The sequence below is a fragment of the Tamandua tetradactyla genome, chromosome 11 (genome assembly GCF_023851605.1).
Source record: "Tamandua tetradactyla isolate mTamTet1 chromosome 11, mTamTet1.pri, whole genome shotgun sequence".
Lineage (NCBI taxonomy): Eukaryota > Metazoa > Chordata > Mammalia > Pilosa > Myrmecophagidae > Tamandua > Tamandua tetradactyla.
The window spans coordinates 50,463,367-50,484,661 of NC_135337.1; the positions used below are offsets into that span (position 1 = coordinate 50,463,367).

The 21,295-nt window shown below is 36.3% G+C and overlaps 1 protein-coding gene across 12 annotated transcripts in view; it reads left to right on the forward strand.

The window, feature by feature from the left end:
• SLC44A5 (solute carrier family 44 member 5) overlaps positions 1 to 21,295 on the forward strand; it is a 320,175-nt gene that overhangs the window by 291,816 nt on the left and 7,064 nt on the right. For all 12 annotated transcript variants that reach the window (XM_077120596.1, XM_077120600.1, XM_077120597.1 and 9 more), the window contains 11 exons: positions 798 to 910; positions 6,279 to 6,410; positions 9,310 to 9,409; positions 11,634 to 11,726; positions 12,188 to 12,275; positions 15,819 to 16,081; positions 16,606 to 16,700; positions 17,205 to 17,308; positions 18,363 to 18,436; positions 19,047 to 19,117; positions 19,225 to 19,313. In XM_077120596.1, the coding sequence (XP_076976711.1) occupies positions 798 to 910; positions 6,279 to 6,410; positions 9,310 to 9,409; positions 11,634 to 11,726; positions 12,188 to 12,275; positions 15,819 to 16,081; positions 16,606 to 16,700; positions 17,205 to 17,308; positions 18,363 to 18,436; positions 19,047 to 19,117; positions 19,225 to 19,313 (1,222 nt within the window). The remainder of the gene's footprint in view (positions 1 to 797; positions 911 to 6,278; positions 6,411 to 9,309; positions 9,410 to 11,633; positions 11,727 to 12,187; positions 12,276 to 15,818; positions 16,082 to 16,605; positions 16,701 to 17,204; positions 17,309 to 18,362; positions 18,437 to 19,046; positions 19,118 to 19,224; positions 19,314 to 21,295) is intronic.

Sequence of the window (21,295 nt, forward strand, 5' to 3'; positions counted from 1 at the left end):
GTCAGTTTCTTAACAGAAGAGTCAGTCGAGTTTCCAACCTTAATGAGTTTTCTTTGAGGAAATTACATCAGAAGAATCCAATATGACCTTAACCTGGATATGGGAGCAAAGAAGCTTCTCTAGTAGCCAAATTAAACCCAGGAAGAAATGAAATCCGAGAGTGAAATAGGCCTGAAATGGGTGGGTTACTAGTGCCACATGGCCCAGGAGCCTTACCATGGCTGCGCGTAAGGTGCACAGTCCCCTGGGACCTGAAGCAGGTGATGTGACGTCAGGCATCTCAAACTACAGTGTTAAATAAAGCATATGAGCAGGCCAGTTATTTTCCTGGTCTTCCTACCCCAAGACTTTCCTTACTGCTAGGAAGCTATCTTGAAGAGTTCCGTTAGTGACCAGGTAGGGAGCATAAATTCATCATGGTGATATTTTACAACTTATCACCTAGTAGATAGACATAAAGGGAAAAAAGGAAATGACAGCTGTGAAAGGTCAGAACTGCAGGTTGGAGGACTTGTGTTTTTCCTTGAACAATGCCTGATACTAGACTTCAGTTTACCTTTAAGGCACATACAGATGACTCATGAATAAAATCCCTGATTGTCCAGTTCTTTCATACAAGCAGCTTAATAGAAACCATTGCTTTTATATTTTTTAGAATTACAAATGTTTCTGTAGTCAGGTCAAATAAAATAATCCAAGAATCATTTTGAATAGAAAAAAAAATGATGTCTTCAAGTTTACATTTTGTTATGTTTAGCGCATCTGACCCTGTGTTTGCTGTGGCCTTTTCCTTCTAGTGCTCTGATTATCGCCATGGTTCTTAGTTGGACATTTTTGATGATGCTGAGGTTCATAGCTGGACTCCTCTTTTGGATCTTCATGTTAGGTGTGCTTGCAGTTATAGGATATGGTAGGTATCACCCTCTTAAAATCATAAAAATTTGAATAATATTTTTCTTTCTGGTTGCTATTATTGATTATCAGAAAGCATTTACTTTGAATTGATTTAATTATTCTTGACACAAAAAAGTGTTCAATCGAGAATATTTATTTAATTTTGAGTATATTTTCCCTATAACTCTTCTTCTTCTTGAAAAAAAAATTGCTATCCAAATATTCCATTCTATTCCCTACCAACTTTTGGCCTCATGCCTCATGAGTATGAAGAAGAGAATTAATGAAAAACATTTCAGACAACTTTTTTATTCCTTTTGCTTTTCAATTTCTTTAAAGGCCATGTCTATATAGTTACAGAAATGTGCTATATTTTTTCTCTCAACCCAAGTAGTACTTTAATCCAGGTACTGTGTCACCTTTTAGTAACTGGTCACTATTCCATAATGGGGCATCACCCTCTAGAGGAAAGTATTCTGGATTCTAATCATTGGATGGAGTTACTTTATTTCAAGTTTGAAATTTAACCACTAATTCACCACTCAAAAAGCAGTACATACCAGATACATTGAGAACATTAAAATAAGGAATTGAAGTCTCTCCCATGGAACAGTGTGCCATATGGTAGCTTCCTTTCAATCTTCTGAAAAAATATGTGGGTCAGCATATGGGTGTTTGAGAGGTTTCTACTCAAAATAATTGTTTCCCCTATAATACCATTTAAAGAGGACCTCCCAATGCCCCCACCCAGTTTTATGGTAGCTGAAGTGAAAAGTAACAATCTCCTGTTTTTCTATCATTCAAAGAAGAGATGTCCACATGTCCACATATTAGTATAAGAATGCAGTTGAAAACCCCAGGTTCTGAGGTTACTCTGGGTTCTAAATGTACCTCCATAATATATAACTGGTAACTTTGGAAAAGTTTTATAATGATTTTAAGACCCAGCTTCTTCACGTATACCATCAGCACAATAATGCTATCATCATCTCAGAAGGCTGTGATATCAATCAAATGAGATAATGTATAGAAAGCTCTTGGAACAGTCCTCGAACACAGTAAGCATTCGATCCATATGTGTTGGGCTGTTGTTATTGCTCTCATCATTATGAGTTTCAAGCCAATCATTCAGGTCTCCTCGAGTATTCTCTATCTGTCCCTGCTGGGCAGCTGCTCATGAATGCCACTTGGGCTTCCTCCTAGAGCACAGCCAGAGGGGGATCAGTGATGGAGGACTACAACAACCTCAGTCCCCCAGCCAGAAACTTCAAAAGAAGTTTTTTGTTTATAAGTCTTGATTCTGTGTTCCTGCTTGGAGCTCAAAATATCTCTTGACCTCTGCCATGGGAGAGTCTGGGCATGTGGTTCAGTAACTCCTTTATTATCATCAAGATTGGAAGGACAGTAAAGCTTCCTATTGACTTTACCAACTTGATCTAAGCAGTAAGAAAAATCTGAGATTTTTGACAATGGCAAAAGGAAAAAAAAAAGATGGTTGATATATGAAAAGTTCAGGTAAAATAGCCAATTTCAATCCTTTGTTGACTGGCTACACAGTGTTGACCAAGCAATTAATGACTGGCATTCAAGCTATTTATTGGGTGAGGAAATGTGCAACTAGATTGGGAACTGTTAAGTGAGACTGCATGTAATTGACCTCTGCTACTATCTTGGGGATTTGATTTTCAACATATTATGGGTACTAGGAAATGAAAAATTTGCTGCTGACAGCAACCCATTCACTAAGGCAAAAAACTGTGATGTATCATTCTGAGCAGAGAAAAAGCAAAGCTATATGAGGACAAATGTCCATGTACAACAATGAAAGAATTCTTGCTGACCAGAACAAGTGAAGTGGTACATAGGAAAGGCCATATAATGCCGTGGTTGTGAGCAAAAATTTAAAGTTTGAAAATGGTACAATCCCAGATTCATAACATGTTAATCCTCTACAACTACATAATCTCTCTAATCCATAATTTCCTCGTGTACATGATATGAATGTGAGTATTAAACAAAATAATGTACATGAAGTACTCAGAAAATTGGCTAGCATATGGTAAATGGTCAGCAAATATCTTCTGGTGTTGTTGTTGTTATGAAGGATTATTGTTGAGGATAGAAGACGTTAAGCCCAGGAATCATACCTTTAAAAAATCTAGTACAGAAGAAAGAAAGAAAAAACTTGGAAAACACTGCTGAGACTTCCATCAGTATGAGGGAACTATATAGTCTGAAGGAGCATCTGCTCTCCTACTACGTGCTTAGTAATAAACTCTGTCTCTCTTTGGGAAAAAAAAGTGGGCATCAGTCTCTCACGGCCAATGGGTCCCTACCAACAGCCAGCTCTGGTTGATGGTTGAACAACATCCCTCTTGTGTCACAGTGGAGAGATCCTGTTCCCTCCCCACCAGGAAAAGATATATTAGTGGGTTTGACCAGGTGCCATATGACACATGCCCTTACACAGTATAGAGAAGTTTGCTGTACACTGGAACAGGAGAGGATCACCCTACAAGGAAAAAGAGGACCTAGGCTGAGCATGAGCTCACTGCCCACCCTCCAACAGAGGAAATGCTCCAGGTCCAGGGATCTGATTAGGGCAAGCCTGGAGAGGGAAGGCAGGTTGCATGATGGCTGCTTCACCAACAAGAATAGAATGTAGTAAGGTAATAATAAAAGCAATGAGACCAGTGAGGAGGATATTGCAATAAATTTGCATGCCAGATTAAATGGGCAAATGCCAGAATAGACATTTCATAGAAAAGTAAGCATGAATGATAAATAAGCAGAGGAAAAGATGCTTAACCTCATCTGAGAAATTGAGAAATAAAAATTAATAACATAATGTGAAACTATTTTATACCTGCCACATAGGCAAAAATTAAGAAGTCTTCTCCCAACCATTGACTAGGATGTGGATGTGCAGGGATTCTTATATATGCTTGTGAGAGAGTGTGTTGGGAGACCTCTGAAAAATTCGGCACTATCTCAAGGGTCAAATACTTCCATACTATGTGATCCACTCTTAACTGTGTACTCTCAAGAAATTTTTGCATATATGCACCCCAGGACATGTACAAGAACATTCATAGCAATGTTATTCCTACTAGAAAAATAATGGACACATGCTTAGTCATTCAATATGTACATGGACACATGCTTAGTCATTCAATATGTACATTTTGAGCATTCAATTGTACAGTAAAAAAAAAATAGAAGAAAATCCCTACTCTCATAGAGCTTATATTTCAAGGAGGAAAAGAAGGGCAAAGACCATAAATAAGTCAAATAAATAGCTTGTCACACAATAAATAAGTCCAATATATAGTATGTCAGTTGATGATAACCCCAATAAAATAAAAGTAAAGGAAAAAGGGACACAAGGGGCATCAGGGGCAGGGGAGTTGCACATTTAAGTAGGTGGTTAAGGAAGGCCTCACCCAGAAGGTGACGTTTAAGCAAAAACCTGGAAAGATGAGGAAGCAAGCCATATGGCTTTTTAGGGTAAGAAAATTCTAAGCAGAGGTTCAGCAGTTGCAAAGTCCGTGAGGCAGGAACATGTCTTCTATGTTTAAGGAATAGCAAGGAGGCCGGTGTGCCTGGTGCACAGAGAGAATAAGTACAGAGAAACGGTCAAAGAAGAAACGAGGGTGAAGACGAGGGAAAATAGAGTGCTTAAGGGCCATAATGAGGACTTTGACTTGAGGTGAGATGAGAACTACAGAAGAAATTTGAGCAGGAGAAGTGAAATGATTTACTGATACAATAGCCAGATCACTCTATTACTGGCTAAAACTCAACTGTAGGCAGGAAAAGACTGAAGCAGGGGCAATTGTTAGGAAGCTATAACAAAAAAGAGGACAAAGAAATTGTGAAATAAACACGCCAGTGAAATAGTATTCAGCAGTAAAATTTTAAAACCAAGGTTACATGCCACAAGCAGCAGTGAAACTTTAAAACTACAGTTACATCCCACAACATGGAAGAATTTCAGAAACATAAGATATTGAGTGAAAACAAAAACAAGCAAAAGTAAATAATATATTGTTTTAGAGCTACATTCAATTTAAATGTTACAATGTTATAAAATTATTAAAATAAGTAAGTGGTATACACAAAATTCAGATTAATTTTTTGGCAGGAGAGGCTGGGGATGTGATAGGAAAGATATCAGAGGAAAAACTATAGAATCTTAAACTGGTTGGTACATTCATATGTGCTCATGTTACTACATGCTTCATAACCAACATTTGTATTACATCTAATTTTGTAGTATCAAATATTCTATAAAACATTTTTAAGTGACTTTTCAAAATACACTGGGAAAGCAAGGCCTAAAAAGAGATTGCTTTTATATCGCTGTGGGAAACAAATGACCTTTCTATTCTACTCTTGCCCTTCTCTCTCCATGAGCTTCACTCTCCTTAAGAAACAGGTGGTTTACAGTCAGGGGGTTTAAAAGCTTGGCTTCATTATTCCTGGGACCTTTCTAATGGTCCTAATCCAAACCCATTGGTCACTAAGATAAATAGCCCTCTTAACTCTGGTTTTACCCGCACTCCACCTAGGCCTGTATCAATAAGCATTATAACATCCGAAATGGAGTCTTGAGGCAAATACTGTAAGTCCATATTTGCCTTATATGGACACAGTCTTTGATACACCTATGCTTTAGGTCATTCCAACAAGACATGATTTCACCACTGACAGTTTTTTAAAAGTACGTTTTTTCTTTTCTAACTTAAATGATTTATCTTTGAACAAGTTACATATACCCATGGTTCAAATTTCAAATGATATGTTTTAATCAGTGAAAATATTCCTTCCCATTCCTATTCCCTGGTCCTATTCCCAGACTTCCCTCCTGGAGGCAAAAAATGTTATGTTTCTTCTTTGTCCTTCCAGAAATACCTAATGTGTATATAAGCAAATGTATATGAATGTTCTTTTTACTTCCTGTTATACAAATTGTTAGCATATTTTTCATACCATTTTGTACCTTGCTTTTTTCACTTAAGAAAATATCTTATAGAGCATTCAATATCATAGACTTCCTCCTCATTTATGGAAATATAGTATTCTACTGTACAAAAAAGTAGAAACCATAATTGATGTGGCCAGTCCCTATTGATGGACATTAGGTTGTTTCTAGTCAAAAGGGCTTGCAAAGTCAAATATTTCCACAGTCATCCAGATAAATGCCAAAAATATTTATATTAATTACAGTCTCATACCTAGACTTTTAGATCCGAATAAAACATTTACTGCGTAAATACGAATCTTGACCCTGATCAATTTCATACAGCTAAGTGTGATAAGTGTATAGGTTCTAATTCAGAAAATAACAGATTATATTAGTCTGGTTTTCTTTCCTTTTCAAGGAATATGGTACTGTTACTCAGAATACAGCACTCTTCAAAAAAAGCCAAGTTCGGATTTAACTATCTATGACATTGGGATTCAGTCTGACTTCAGCGTCTACTTTCAACTGAAACAAACCTGGTTCGCATTTAGTGAGTGCATTTTAAACACTGTTTCTGTTAAAATTGTAATACTGAGATGGTATCTTTTTGTCTAAAAGAGAGCTTGGGTTGGTGTAACCTGTTGAATACTTTTATCACCAACTTCATTAAAGGTAAAAAATATCTATAATCCTACTAGGTACAGTAAATAAAAAAGTAATTGAGGGGAACTTACTGTATAATGTAAGAAAACAATACTTTACAATTATATTGAACTTTTTGCCTTTATCTTAAAATCATTTGGATGTGAGGATTTGTAGCCATTAACCTTATATCTGAGAAAAATTTTTTAAGAAGAAATAAATGCTGGACTTTTCAAACTTATTTTCGAAAAGGGGAGAAAGAAGAAAAATAAGAAATTTTTTTTCAAAATAAAGACATCTAGACTTTTTATTTTGAGAACTGGAATTAATAAGAAAATCCTGTAAACTTTACATATTTGAAATGTTTATTCAAATTATTGAATTGTTTAAGGATATATTAAATTTTTAAAAGCTAGATGATTTCAGAGATGGCTTCAATACCATCTTCTTAGAGTATGTTTGTTATATTATTCCTAGCACTTCAGCTCTGTGAAATTTTATTCATGTTCTTTAAAAAATAATCTGTAATTGCATGTTGCTTTTTAAAAATTAATCTTCATATTGATGAAGTTAGAGAGCCTGGAGAGGCATGCTTGGGGAAGTATGGTAAGGAACCCAAAAAGAACCTCAGTGAGGACGTGAGAATATCTTGGTGAGATACCGTGATCCGTGAATGGGTTCCTTCCCCATACATTTGAAAACTTGATTTTGTCACTACATCTAAAAGTCATCAGGCTTTCAAGGCTCACAGTAAACAAAATAAGCATTATATCTATCACCAGAGTATTTTATTTTACTTTACACTGTAAAGAAATTCACCTTGTGACCAGATGAAGACATAACCCACCCAGGAAACCCCTTTCCAGGGATCAAGGTATATGAGTAGCAGGATTACCAATGAGAATCCTTTTTAGTAAAAGACTTGAATAGCATCAAGAGAGGTTTTCTTTAGGCTGGTGCCAATCTTGATGACCCTCTCTGACACACAGAAGCTCCCATGAGATTACTTTTGTCTGCCAGATTCAGTTTTTCTCTTTTTCTTGGATAGTAATGGATAAAAATAGCAAATTCTTGCTCTTTGACTTCCCATTTCCAGCTCTCATACAGAATTGTTCCCATTACTTAACACATTTTTTTTCAAATGTTGCAGAATTGTTTCATTTATAGCTCTTTCTTTTTAGTTAAATAAATCAGGCAACTTAAGAATTGCATCCTAGTCAGTTTTCCTGAATTTTGAGTGTTTTCATATCTCCTTGACCATCGACTTACTGTAATCTATTACCTCTAAAGATGACTAAATCTCATCCATTATGTATTGAGTTCTCTAGGTTTAATGTCAGACAGTTCTAAGTTACAGGTTCTGCGGTCACCCACTGCTGTCTCTTAAGGGCCTACCATGCAAAAATCATTAATTTGATTAGAATCCATCATTGGAAAGTTAAGAGATTTACTTTTAGGAAAATGCAGAGCTTTTTTTTTCTTGTCAACACTAACAATACTAATCTTTCCTTAAATGGACCTCATCTTTCACAATCTACTTATCAGCATTCATTGATTATTTGCTCTGTGTTTGGACAAATTCTGAGCACTAGAGAAAAAGGCATATATATATATGCCTTTCATATATATATATGAAATTGCACTCATAATATAATATCAGAACCTTAGTGGTAAAACAACAGAATGAAATGATGACTCCCCATCACTGGAAGTCTACAGTAGAGTATAGAATGAATTCTTTCATTAACAGAGCTTAATTTAGACATATCTTTTAACTTTTTAACATCCTGAAATCAGGATGCATCTTACTATCATTGAATAGACACTTAATAAAGGGCTTCTTTTCTTTTCCTAAAAAGCTATTACTCAAAAATGTGTCTTAGAATTGACGAAATAGAGTATTTATGACTTTTTGACCTCAAGTAGCAAAAATTAATTCAAGCTAACTGAAGAGAAAAAAAAAAACTGAACAAGTTAGGTGTGGCAAGGGGGGTTTAAAAACAGAGAAGTGTCTCACCGAACTCAGAAACAGAAAGGCAGCCAGATTATTCAAGTCTACCTGGACCCAGACGACGAACATCCAAAAAGAACTGAAGTTTTCCTCTCCTTGTTCTCTTTCTTTACATGCACACTATATTCTTTCTTTGCATATTGACTCCATATAACAGTGGTTTTGACATAATTCATCAAATTCATATACTCTCGGTTCAAGAGGTTTAAAAACTTCCATTCAGGACTGAGCTAAATCCTCTCAGTTCTAATTCCCAGAGACACATTAGCCAACTTGGGTTTGGTTTTCACCCTGATTCCAGTGGTGGCCATTGGGAAGGTGCTCAGAATAAAAATGTGGCATGCATGCCCAACCTGTCACTCAGTGCAGACAATTGATTAAGAAGCAGTGTGAGCAGGGCAGACAGCCAAAAAAGTTTCTTCTCTACTGATTCTCTTACTCAATGAACTAAAGGTGAAAACATCTGAAGTAGAGCTATGCAAAGCAGCACTTTCTTCTTCCATGCCTATTTCTTATTTGTACAAATGATGTCAAATGTTTCCATGGAGGAAATGAAGCCTGTCCATTTGAGTTGTTCAAACTCTAGCTAAAGATTTTAACCTAAGTTTCTTAGCATTTCTTGGATATTTTGAATGTGAATTTCTAAGATTGGAATTTTCAGAGAGGCAGTACTGCTTAAATTGTAAGGTATCGAAACTGACAGGTTTCTAAGCCCAGCCCTGATTTTTGCAGAGAGTGTTTGTCGTGTTCGGACAGATTTGTATCATAGACCTGATTCTTTTTTTCCTGTTTAAAGTGATAACGCTTAGCATCATTGAAGCACTGGTCATCCTCATGCTGATATTCCTCAGGAATCGAATCCTCATCGCCATTGCCCTGCTGAAGGAAGGGAGCAGGTAAGGTCCTTGATGGAGAAACTTAAATAATAATTGCATCAGTCAAATCACTTGCTGCCCATTGCTTAGGTGTCTCAGACTACCTACCCTCTAGGAATCCTTATTTAAAACTATTTTCCATCCAAGAAGACTTGTTCAAACAAGTTCAAACTCTGCCAGTTATTACAAAGGTCAACTGATAAGTCCTTTCATTTCCTCAAACTTCAGTTATCATAGAGTAAAAGAAGGATAAAATCTGTCTAATCTATTTATTAGCATCATTGCAAACACTAAATGTATGTTGGGAGAATCACATTTGTGAAGGCAAGGGATAAAGTGCTAAATAAATGTTAGTATATGGTGTATTATTTCACTACTAGGTCATATGTTATTATCAGTGTTTGAAGTCATTTGCAGAACTTTCAATTACCATAATTCTATAAAGGCAATAATGTGCTATTACCATTTTTGACTGAGTGACAAAATTTGCTAATAGACAGGACAATTGATTGTAGCAGCACCAGACATTTTATGTCTATAGCACATAATTCAGAAACACTTTATACCCAGAGCCATTTTTATTTTAAAGTGCTACAAAATAAACATTTTAAATTTTTCATAAAATTCATGCTGAGAGGTAATAACACCTACTATTTCCATACTATTCCAAAAGGTCACTTGAGGATAATACTCTAAACTTTGAGTAATGCATAGAAGAAACAAGAAAAGCATTACTGTACAGCCAACCACCCATGCTCTCTATTTAGAATGATGGCGGCTAAGTGGCTAATGACCAAGGACCAAATTATTTTTTAACAGTTTGAAAGATTAGTTCAATAAGATTGCCATTTATAATAACAATAATGGTGTCACGTGAAACCAGTGATTTAAATAGTTAACAAGCAGTATGTTAAATTAAACTCTCTCTCCTTCCCATAATAACTGAAGCCCTATCATTAGCCACTGGAAACTACTGATTTGCTGTCCTTATTTTTTAAATAGTATGATATTGTGCAGTTCACTTCATTTTCCCCACTTGCTATACCTCTAAAAATATATATTTACATATGTATATATATTGCATGCCTCTCAAAAATATATATATATATATATCAGCATTATCAAAAAACCTAAGAAACTTAGGTTAATTCTAATTGTTTGCCTTTCAGTGGAAATCAGGAAACTAATTCTCTTCGCCATGAAAATGATCCCCTAAAAGTCCATTACAACTATGAGAGGTTGATGAGTTGATGAGCTCAGGAAAAAATAAGAGCTGAAATAAATGTGTTGTAAGCTTACAGGGTAAACATGTAGGGATGCTCAGTAAATTCATTTAAAAACAGCATGTGGAGGAAGGAGAGAACAGCATGGCCCAAATAGTGAGGCAAAGAAGGTAACGAATGCAAAGGAATCTGAGACAAGTCAAAGGTAGAATGCATTAGTTCCATCGTATTTGTTGGTGGCTGTATCAAACACTATTGTGTTTAAACCAGTGACATATTCTGAAATGGTTATTCAAAAAGAATAGTTAGGGACAGGGCAACTAGGATGGTGAACATTTCAGAAACCAGGTCTGTGAGGAAATATCAAACATTATTATCCTGGAAAAGAAAAGAATAAGGAGTCACTTAAAGGGATGTTGTGTGGGAAAAGTGCTACCACGTTTCTACAATGGTAACTTCTTCCCCAGAAAGCAATGGATATAAGTTATAGGCAGGCAGATAAGGAAGAATTTTCTAATAATTTGATAGTTAAGAAAATGGACTAAGCTCAGTGTCGTCACCAGAGGCTAGTGAACATATTCCAAAGATAATATGGAAGGAATTCATGAATTATGGAGGGATTCCTACAGTTGAGTACATGATGTGCAAGGTTCTCTCCAATTCTGAGTGTATAAACTTATAAAGAAAGGGAAGAAATTTCATGATTATAATGTGTCACATCTTTATGGGTCATACAGAAATAGCCAAGGAGAGGAAAGTTTGAGGGACTTTTGGCACACATCATACATGAGCATTGGATAAATGTCCCTAGCTTACTAAAAATTTAAAATTAAAAAGAAACATTTAAATCAACTAATCAAGAATACACCAGAATGATCAGGAAAAAAGAAGCAATTGTTATTATCACTGTTTTTTAGAACAAATTCAGCCAGAAGCTTACTTTTAGTTCTAACAGAAAGAAATTTAATTGAGAAGCCATAGTTCTGGATCATTTTGTATTTCAAATATTTGTTTTATTTCAGAGCCATTGGATACATCCCCAGCACATTATTTTACCCAATATTAACTTTCATTTTCCTCTCAATCTGCATTTCCTACTGGGCTGTGACAGCAGTGTATCCTTTGGTAATTGACTTCTTTAAACCCCAAGTTCATGCAACCCTTCAGAAGTCAGAAGCTCTTGTGCTCAGGGTGTTTCATCCTGGGAAGATTGGAGTTTGTTTATTTGGTTCTTTTGCCAAGCTTTAAAATAGTTTTAATCTACTGATTATTTCCTCAAGAAGTCATATGGTAGAATTTTGTTTTATTTTCTCTTCACTTATGGTATTTCTTTTTGGCAATAAACTAAGAATGCCCTTTATAATTGATTGTTTTTAAGAGGCCACTCAGGGCAGCTGACCCATGTTACACTAATCTGGGCATGATAAATGGATAAAGTATTTAAATATTAAACAGTAATGGTTATTTTTGAAGATATTCTTTCCATGGACTCTTGAGTTATCGGCATTGTTTTCCTGTCTGTTCATTTGTTTTCAATCTGAGAGTACATAGTTTATCCTTAATAAAGTTCACTCAGTTTCTTGGCTACATCAGGGACACCTGTATACAAAGTCATAACCCCAGGGGGAAAATGTGTACATGATAACAAAACCTGTGACCCAGAGGTAAGTAAAAGAAACTTTCTCATTTACCTACTTCAGTACAAATCTCTGCTGCATTCCACCTTGCAGCTGTGGTTAGAAACAGATCCTGAAGCAGAGATCCTGCTCGCTGATATGGATCGTTGCACAGAAGAGGAGGGTGGCTCAGATAGTAGCAGATCATTGAAAAGGGTGGGAAGAATGGAAAGAAAGCACTATAATTACTTCCTGGGCTCACTGGTCCTATCATACACCTAAGAAGCATGTATGGTCAATAACACTAAGTGTGAACTCATAGTGGGTAAAGATTGATGAACATATGTTGGAAAATGAGATACTTTCCAGAGTTTATTAAAGAATTATATAAGGAACGAGAAGTTTCATGGCTCCATCTCACCATGGAAGTTTTGAACAACCAGCAAAACTGGCTGAAACATAATTCTCAAAGCTCCGGAAAACTTGTGAAGGGCTGCAGTAGCAGCGCTAGTGCAAAATTAAGTGAAAGGCAGAGAAAAGCAGAAGGGTCTTGCGGTGCCCCGGATGGCTCACAGGGTCTGAGTGAAGCAGGCCCACACTTCCAGTGCACATCCCTGGATCCAGTACTGGGAAGAAAAGAGTTACCCTTCTGCACATACTGATAGCATGTATGCCCAGCCTGGTCTCTCTGGTGGTGGCCTAAGTGACTTGACATCCAAGAGTGTGCCCTGTGTGTAGAAGGCAGTTCAGGAAGCTCTCCCTACTGGATGCTGTGGGAGAGCAGTCAAGCTGTGCTGCCCAAGACAAGGGAATGTTGGCTGGAGAACGGACAGTGTAGTGCTGGGACCATGAGAGAACTCTTTCCTAGGGAAGTGGGGACATTTGAAACTGTGTGAATGGGGGAATTCCTAGGGCTACAAACTCATGCCCCAGACAAAAAGCACATGCAGAAAGGATCAAGGAGACCCCCACTGTCTGGCCTGGAGTGATGCTCTAAACTCATTGAAAGGATAAGCCCTGAAGGAGTGAATTTGAACCTGTCGACATTCAAAACCAGAAAAGGTGTTTTGTTTTTTTCTTCCTGTGTGTGTGTGTGCGTGTGTGTGTTAGCTCTTGGCCATAAGGAAAACTCTGTCATAACACTGGCTGAATTCAAGCTTAAGGAACAGATGTCTCAGAGACCAAATTCCAGGGATAACACATTAAAATATCAAAATGTCCAGTTTTCGACAAATGGTTACAAAACATGCAAAGAAACAGGAAACGGTGGCCAGGAAAAAGACCGGATTAGAGCATTAGAAACCATCAATGAGGGGAGCCAGATCCAGGATATTAAAGATTTTAATAGTCCTAATGAGCTCAAAGAACTAAAAGAAAACATAGATGAAAAAATAAGGAAATCAGGAGAAAGAGGAACACAAAGAAAGTATCCATACAGAAATGGAAATTATGAAAAGGAATCAAACCTAGCTGAAGACCACAGTAACAGAAATTAAAAATTCCCAAGACAGATTCAGCAACAGATTGAAGCTGTCAAAAGAATGAATCATAGAACTTGAAGATAAGACAGTTGAAATCATCCAGTCTGCAAAGCAAAAGTAAGAAAGAATGAAGAAAAGTGGGCAGAGCAGAGGAATCTGTGAGGCACCATCAAATATACCGATATACATGTTGTGGGAGTCTCAGAAGAAGGAGAAAGAAAGGGGCAGAGAGAATATTCAAAGAAATAATGGCTGATAACTTGCCTAATTTAACAAAAGATGCAAATATACACATCCAAGACATTCAACAAACTCCAAACAGGATAAAACCTAAATAGACCCAGATCACACTGTGTTATAATCAAACTGTCAAATGACAAAGATAAAGAAAGAATTCTCAAAGCCACAAGAGGGAAGCAACATGCCATGTACAAGGGAGTCTCAATAAGATTAAGTGCCAATTTCTCATCAGCAACCAGGGAGGCAAGAAAGCAGTGAAATGACATATTTTAAATGCTGGAAGCAAAAAAAATGCCAACCAAGAATTTTATATCTGGTAGAACTGTCTTTAAAAAATGAGAGTAGGGATTAATACACCCCAGATAGACAGACACTGAGGGAGTTTGTCACTAGTAGACCAGCCCTTTAAGTAATACTAAAGGAATTCTGGAGGTTGAAAGGGAAGGACACCAGACAATTTCCACATAAGGAAATAAATATCTACAAAGAGACTAATAATGGCATAAATACAAATATCGATACCATTGTATTTTTGGTTTATAACTCCACTTTATGTTTCCAACAGGACCTAAAAGGCAAATGCATAAAATGTAGCATAAATCAGTGGTTTGAAATTCATAATGTGTAAACATGTAATTTGTAACAAGAGCTACCTAAAGCTGGGAGGATGGAAAGATAGAGACACATAGTATGTACATTATTGCAGCTAAGTTGGTATCAAAGCAAACAAGGTAGTTACAGATTTGGAATGATAAATTTAAGTCCCATGATTACTACAGAGAATATCATAGACTATGCAAACTCATAGAGTCAGAAAATAGATTACAGTTTACCAGAAGCAGAAGGTAGGAGGAATTGAGAATTAAAGCATAATGGCCGTTTAAGATTTCTGTTTGGGGAGATGGGAAAGTTTTAGAAATTGGAAGGGAGTGAGTGTTCCACAATATCGTGTCAATCCCATTGAACTGTATGTGGGAGTGGTTGAGATGGGAATGTTTATGTCATATATATATATATATATATATGTTCCCACAATTTAAAAAAAGATGAAAGAGCAAGTAAAGAGACAAAATCAATTAAAGTCAATACATGATCCTGGATGGGATCTAGCAAGAGTGGAGAAAGGCTCAAATGGACATTATTGGGGCACGTGAAAAAATTGGAATATAGACCATAAGCTTTATATTCATGTTCAATTTCTTGAACTTGATAACTGCACTTAAGGTGATTACATGAGTGAATATCCTCGTTCTTAGGAAATGTATATGGCAGTATTTAGTATTCAAGGAACATGATTTTACAACCTCCCCTCAAGTGTTCAGAAAACGGATTGATTGATAGATAGATAGACAGATGATACATAAATATAGAATGATCCAGCAAATATGGCAAATGTTAAAATTGGTATATCTGAGTATTTGGGGGCATAGGGAATTATTTGTATGACGTTCTCCATGTGAGGGTTGTAGTATTTTGTAGCATCTCAAAATTATAAGTTAAAAAAAAAAAGAAGAGCAAGGCACTGTGTCCCCTTGCCTGAATAGCAAAAAGTGAGCCAATAATAGTTGGTAAATCTGGACATCTGGGGGGGAGGAGAGTACATTGGAGTTCTGTGAATTATTTCTGTATTATTTTTGCAGCTTTCCTGTGTTTGAAATTATTTCAAAACCAAAAGACTTTTAAAATTATAATAAATATGGCAGAAAAATAGAGGAGGTAAATTAGAAGTTAATGGAAAAATCAGGACATTTGGGGTTAGACAAGACAAGAAAGCAAGGAAGATGTTATCTTGGAATGGCATTTAATACTATATTCTCTGTGTGTGTTTGTGTGTGTGTGTGTGTTTGTGTGTTTTTTTCCCTGAGTACAGGTTTTTAATACAAGTGAAATTCCCAAATTTTGCCCTGGATCTATGTGTAGCTTTGCTTTCTACGGTGGAAAGAGCCTGTACCATCAATACATCCCCACCTTCCAGATATACAATCTATTTGTCTTTCTCTGGCTTATAAACTTTGTCATTGCATTGGGTCAGTGTGCCCTTGCTGGTGCCTTCGCTGCTTACTATTGGGCCATGCAAAAACCGGATGACATCCCTCCACTTCCACTCTTCACCTCATTTGGACGAGCCATACGGTAAGCTACACAGTGAATCCTACATCCATCTTCCCAGTTGTCTTTAGTGTGCTTGTAATTCACACTTGACTCATTAATTCAAGTGCCAAGGTACAAATGAGGTCAAAGGTAAAATTCAAAATTCATGAATGACAATTGACTTTGTCTGGTGTCATAGACACCATCCTTCCAAATTAGGCCACTATCCTTCCAAATTCTATAAGTTACTGGAGGGAAGAAGAGATAAAGGAAGATACCAAAGCAAGATTAAGGGTCAATTTGGTTCTGCCATCACAATTGCTCAACTCAAACCTTCTATTTCATGATGACAAGCCACTGGTCTCATTTTTGTTAATGATCAGCAAGACAGAAATATGGTGTAAACCCCTCTATGGAGACCTTTACTAATCTCAGTGGAAGACTGCAAGAAACTCTTGCCCTATTAATCCATCTGCAAATCCCTTATAACTGTAAAAAATGTTGAACATCTATTTAGTTAATAGTAAAGACATTTTAACTTTTATTCTCATTTTATCTCTGCCCAGATATCATACAGGTTCCCTTGCATTTGGATCTTTAATTATTGCATTAGTTCAAGTATTTAGAGTTGTCCTGGAATACTTGGACCGCCAACTTAAAGGTAAATTTGCAGAATTTATCTTATCTAGCTTTTCTGAATTTGTGTAAAGAATAAACCTTAGACAGGGAGCAGCGGGGAGACATGATACCAGCAGCTTGGTCTAGGGGAGTGAGGATGGAAAAAATCAGATTTGGGATATGTTTTGAAGGAAAAGTCAACAGAATGTCAGGTGAGGAATAGCAGTGGTAAATGAAAGAGAGAAAAATGTTTGTGATGCTAGTTACTAAAATGTGGAAGCCAGGAGAAACAAATTTGAAAGAGTAGATCAAGAATTGTTTTGTTTTTTCATATTAAAGTCAAGAACCATGGTAGAGGTGTTAGGCACTTCTAAGTTTAGAGCTCAGGACAGCTCAGCTCTTGATCAGGCTTGAAATTTAATTGTGGGTATCCTTGGCATAAATCTTCATACATGACATAAAGTCTGTTTAGAATGCACCTTAAAAATTTTTATTTGTTTTGATTCGTTGCCAATCATTAATAGATCTCAATATCCCCCTCTTATAGATGGCAATACCAGCTTGACTAGATTCCTACAGTACTGCCTGAAATGCTGTTTCTGGTGTTTGGAAAAATTGGTAAAGTTTTTAAACAGAAATGCCTATATCATGGTACGTCGATGATTTTTTACTAAGCCTTTACTTTGCATACCCCAAACACATGTATATATGGGTTTAAACCATGTCTACATGTCTCTAAAGCACTTTTGCATCAGGCAGTTGCATTTATTACCATGTTGATGCAAGTTTGAAAATCCGATGAATGATTCCAGGCTTTCCTAGTTGAGACAAGATCTTAACTGTGCTTCATTATTACCTGCAATATCTTTTTGAAGAGATAAGGTATTATTTACACTGGTAATTCCATATCTTAGATTGAATGTGGTTTTTCGTATCTGACATAGTTTTCTGGGAGGAAAGCTTACTTGGTCTGTCTCTCATTCTGAAAAGGACATATCTTTCTAATTCTTTGGATTGGCACATTTTAAAAGAAGAATCTCATTCTATTCATGAAGCTTGTGTTGAAATATGGGGGCACTGAAAATGCCTGATTGGATTTGTTGCTTATTTCCCATGGGAATGAGGAAGCTCCAAAAGAAATATTATTAGTAGGGGATCCAGAAATATAATTCTTCTAAAATTTAGCTTCTAGAATTTATGACCCTTGCTCATTATCATAGTAATATGTCATTGGGGAAAGTGTTTATTGTGGAGATTAAAATAGTCATTAATTTACATCCAGTGAGGGTATTTTATTGTGCCCTTTTAATCAGTAAATCAAGCATAGTGAAAGGCATGTTTCCTAAGAGTTATTTTTAAAGTGGAGATTATAACCTATAACCAGCTTACTAAGAAACCCTAGCCAAAATACTTTAAAGAGGCCACTCCCTGGGATTTGAGAAAAAGGCTTGCCCCCTTTTAAATTTTCTAATCCCTATACAGTTTAAGGGTATATAGGACTTAAGCACACAATATTGTCAATGACCCTGAGAGTTGTTGGGAACTCAGAGTTCCCAGACCTCCCACAAACCTAAAAGGTGGAAAAAGGAAGAGGAGTAGCTCTATGGATGACCGAGAATTAGACTGTTTTGCTGTCATTGGGTTGTCCCTTGCTCTTGTTAAGACATGTTATTGACTCCAGAATACTATCACCTGTCTTCCTCAGATTGCAATATATGGCAAAAATTTCTGCAGGTCAGCAAGAGATGCTTTCAATATCCTGATGAGAAATGCTTTAAAGTAAGTATTCAGGCTGAGCATTGCAATAGGCAATGTGGTGAACCTGGGGCATTACATAGTTCTCCTGGTTATTTAAACTATTGGTGTCCTTATTAGATGTGAATATTATCTTTCCATTCGATAGGTTTAAATTTTCCCCCTCACACCATTAATTTCTCTTTATATCTTAATATTGTTGCTTCCATCATTCACCTATGTCTTTGTGCCCACTGGCGTGTATTCTTCCTGCACCATAAATTACCCACATGAGCCACATTATCATCTTGTCTCTGGTCATTTCTCCTTCCGTACAATAGCAAAATTGAAAGAGCCCTAAGTGAATACAGTCAGGGAACAAATGCGGCATCCTCGGGAATCAGAGTGTGCAAAAGCCTCATATTAGACAAAGAGGCTGACACTACCAGCAGCACCTGGCAGTCTCACAATGCCATCTTCTGTTTTCTTCATTAAGAATAAACCTGGCTTCTATCATTTCTTGCCTTTAACCACTGCCAAATAAAATTTTAACAGAGATAAATCAAAATCAACCCATAAATTGTTTACTCCCACAAATTTCAAATAACAAGGGTAATTTAAACACCAAAATTATACTTTTTTCCCCGAAACTCAGAGTTGCAGTTATGGATAGAGTTACAGACTTCGTGCTATTACTGGGAAAACTTCTAGTTGCTGGGAGTATTGGTAAGTCTTAATTTAAAAGTTTAAAACAGAATTGGAAAAACCACTTTACTAAAAATACTATGTTTCTTTGCAATGCATAATATACATGTTCTGTCTTTTCAATATAGGCGTCTTGGCCTTCTTATTCTTCACGCAAAAAATCCCAATGATTATAGAAGGACCAACAACTTTAAATTATTACTGGGTACCTTTGCTGGTAAGAGCTGGGTATTTTTGACTTACTGATTTCTCAGAAATGGCAAAATAAAAACTGAAAGGAATAACACAGAATGAATGGTTGCAGAGAGGACTCCCATTAGAAGTAGTTTTAAATCCAATCTTTTTGGAAAAATGTTTTCTAAACATATCAAGTTTTTCTTTGGTGAGAACGTCTAGGCCATGCTGGCATCAGTATCTTTAAGTGACAAAACAAGTTCACCCAAAAATTTCATGCATCATGATTACATGTTCAGTTTGGGATCTAACTAGGAGTGGGATGATATGGGATGTGGGACGACTTTAAAGGTTGATACTAAACCCTATAGGTAGCAGAGAATTCTTCTGTTTTAAAATATCTTGTTGTTCCTAGTTACATTTTGTCTCTTTTAATTGTTATGGCGGATTTTTATTTGGTATATTCTTTTTTTTAAATTTTTTTTATTAATTAAAAAAATTAACTAACAAAACATTTAGAAATCATTCCATTCTAGATATACAATCAGTAATTCTTAATATCATCACATAGTTGCATATTCATCATTTCTTAGTACATTTGCATCGATTTATAAAAAGAAATAAAAAGACAACAGAAAAAGAAATAAAACGATAATAGAGAGAAAAAAAAAACTATACCTCACATGCAGCTTCATTCAATGTTTTAACATAATTACATTACAATTAGGTAGTATTGTGCTGTCCATTTCTGAGTTTTTGTATCCAGTCCTGTTGCACAGTCTGTATCCCTTCAGCTCCAATTACCCATTATCTTACCCTATTTCTATCTCCTGATGGTCTCTGTTACCAATGAAATATTTATTTGGTATATTCTTAAGTGTTATTTTTTGTCACGGTTCTGGCCACTTGATCATTCCTGAACCTTTTTTTGAAGAAGTAACTGATGTTCAGAATTTACTCTCTAAGTATAAAAATAAACGGGATCTTCATTTAGTATCTCTTTTAGGCTGTAGGTACAGGGTGACTGAACTCACTTGTGACTGATTTATCGATCAATCCAGCATCACAATTAGTGAAACCTCTACCACTGATTTTCTACTGCCTTGATAAAATTGTGTCTGTGTGAGTTTTGGTATGAAGTGAGCAAAATATGTGGATGCACGAGTCATTTTCCATGAGGTCCTGAACCAAGACAACTAAATTTGATTCAGAACAACCTGGCTGCTCATTCCTTTTATTTCTTAAGTTTAAAAAAGTGGGATCCTGAGTGCTAACAAACTAATTCATGTTGCCTGAAGTTTGAGGCTTATCAGATGCAGAGTCAGAAAATATACTTCTAAAGCTCTGGGAGATTTTGGGCTCACAAGGAGTTATTTACATTCCATATAATCTATCTGAATTTTAAGGCATTATTTCTGTCCAGTTGTGTAACCTTAAATTCTGTGCACATACTCTCCCCTCCCCAAGTAAAAAAAGTCAATAGAAGAGTCTCGCTCTGATACAATATGCTTTACAGGAACTGTTGCAAAATAGAAATTTCCATTCATGTAATTGCTCATATATTAACCCGTTAGTTGCAGTAGAATTTTTCTGCTCCCCCCAATCACAGAAAATGCTATTAAATATTCCAGAATTTATATCTCAGCATTGCTTAACTTTCTGTTTAATTATTAGTTAATATATTGTTGAACTAGAGTTTATTAAACTTATAAAGAGACATATAGATCATGAATCATTCTTTAGGAGAAATAATAGTGATAGTTAACATTATTAGGTCTTATTCTGCGCCAAGTCCCATTCTGCTTTATAGATTGGTTTCCTAGGAAACAACCTCTGACATAGAGGATTGCATGCAGAAGGTTTGTTGGGAAGGACTCGCCAGAAATCCACTTGCAAGGAAATGAGGAATGCAGGACTGGGCGGAAGGAGAAGCTGACCCACAGTGCAGCTGCAACTGAAGCCTCAAAGGAAACTACAGGAAGTTCTGGCAAAGGGGCTTGGCTTTTGTGTCCCTGCATCAGGCAG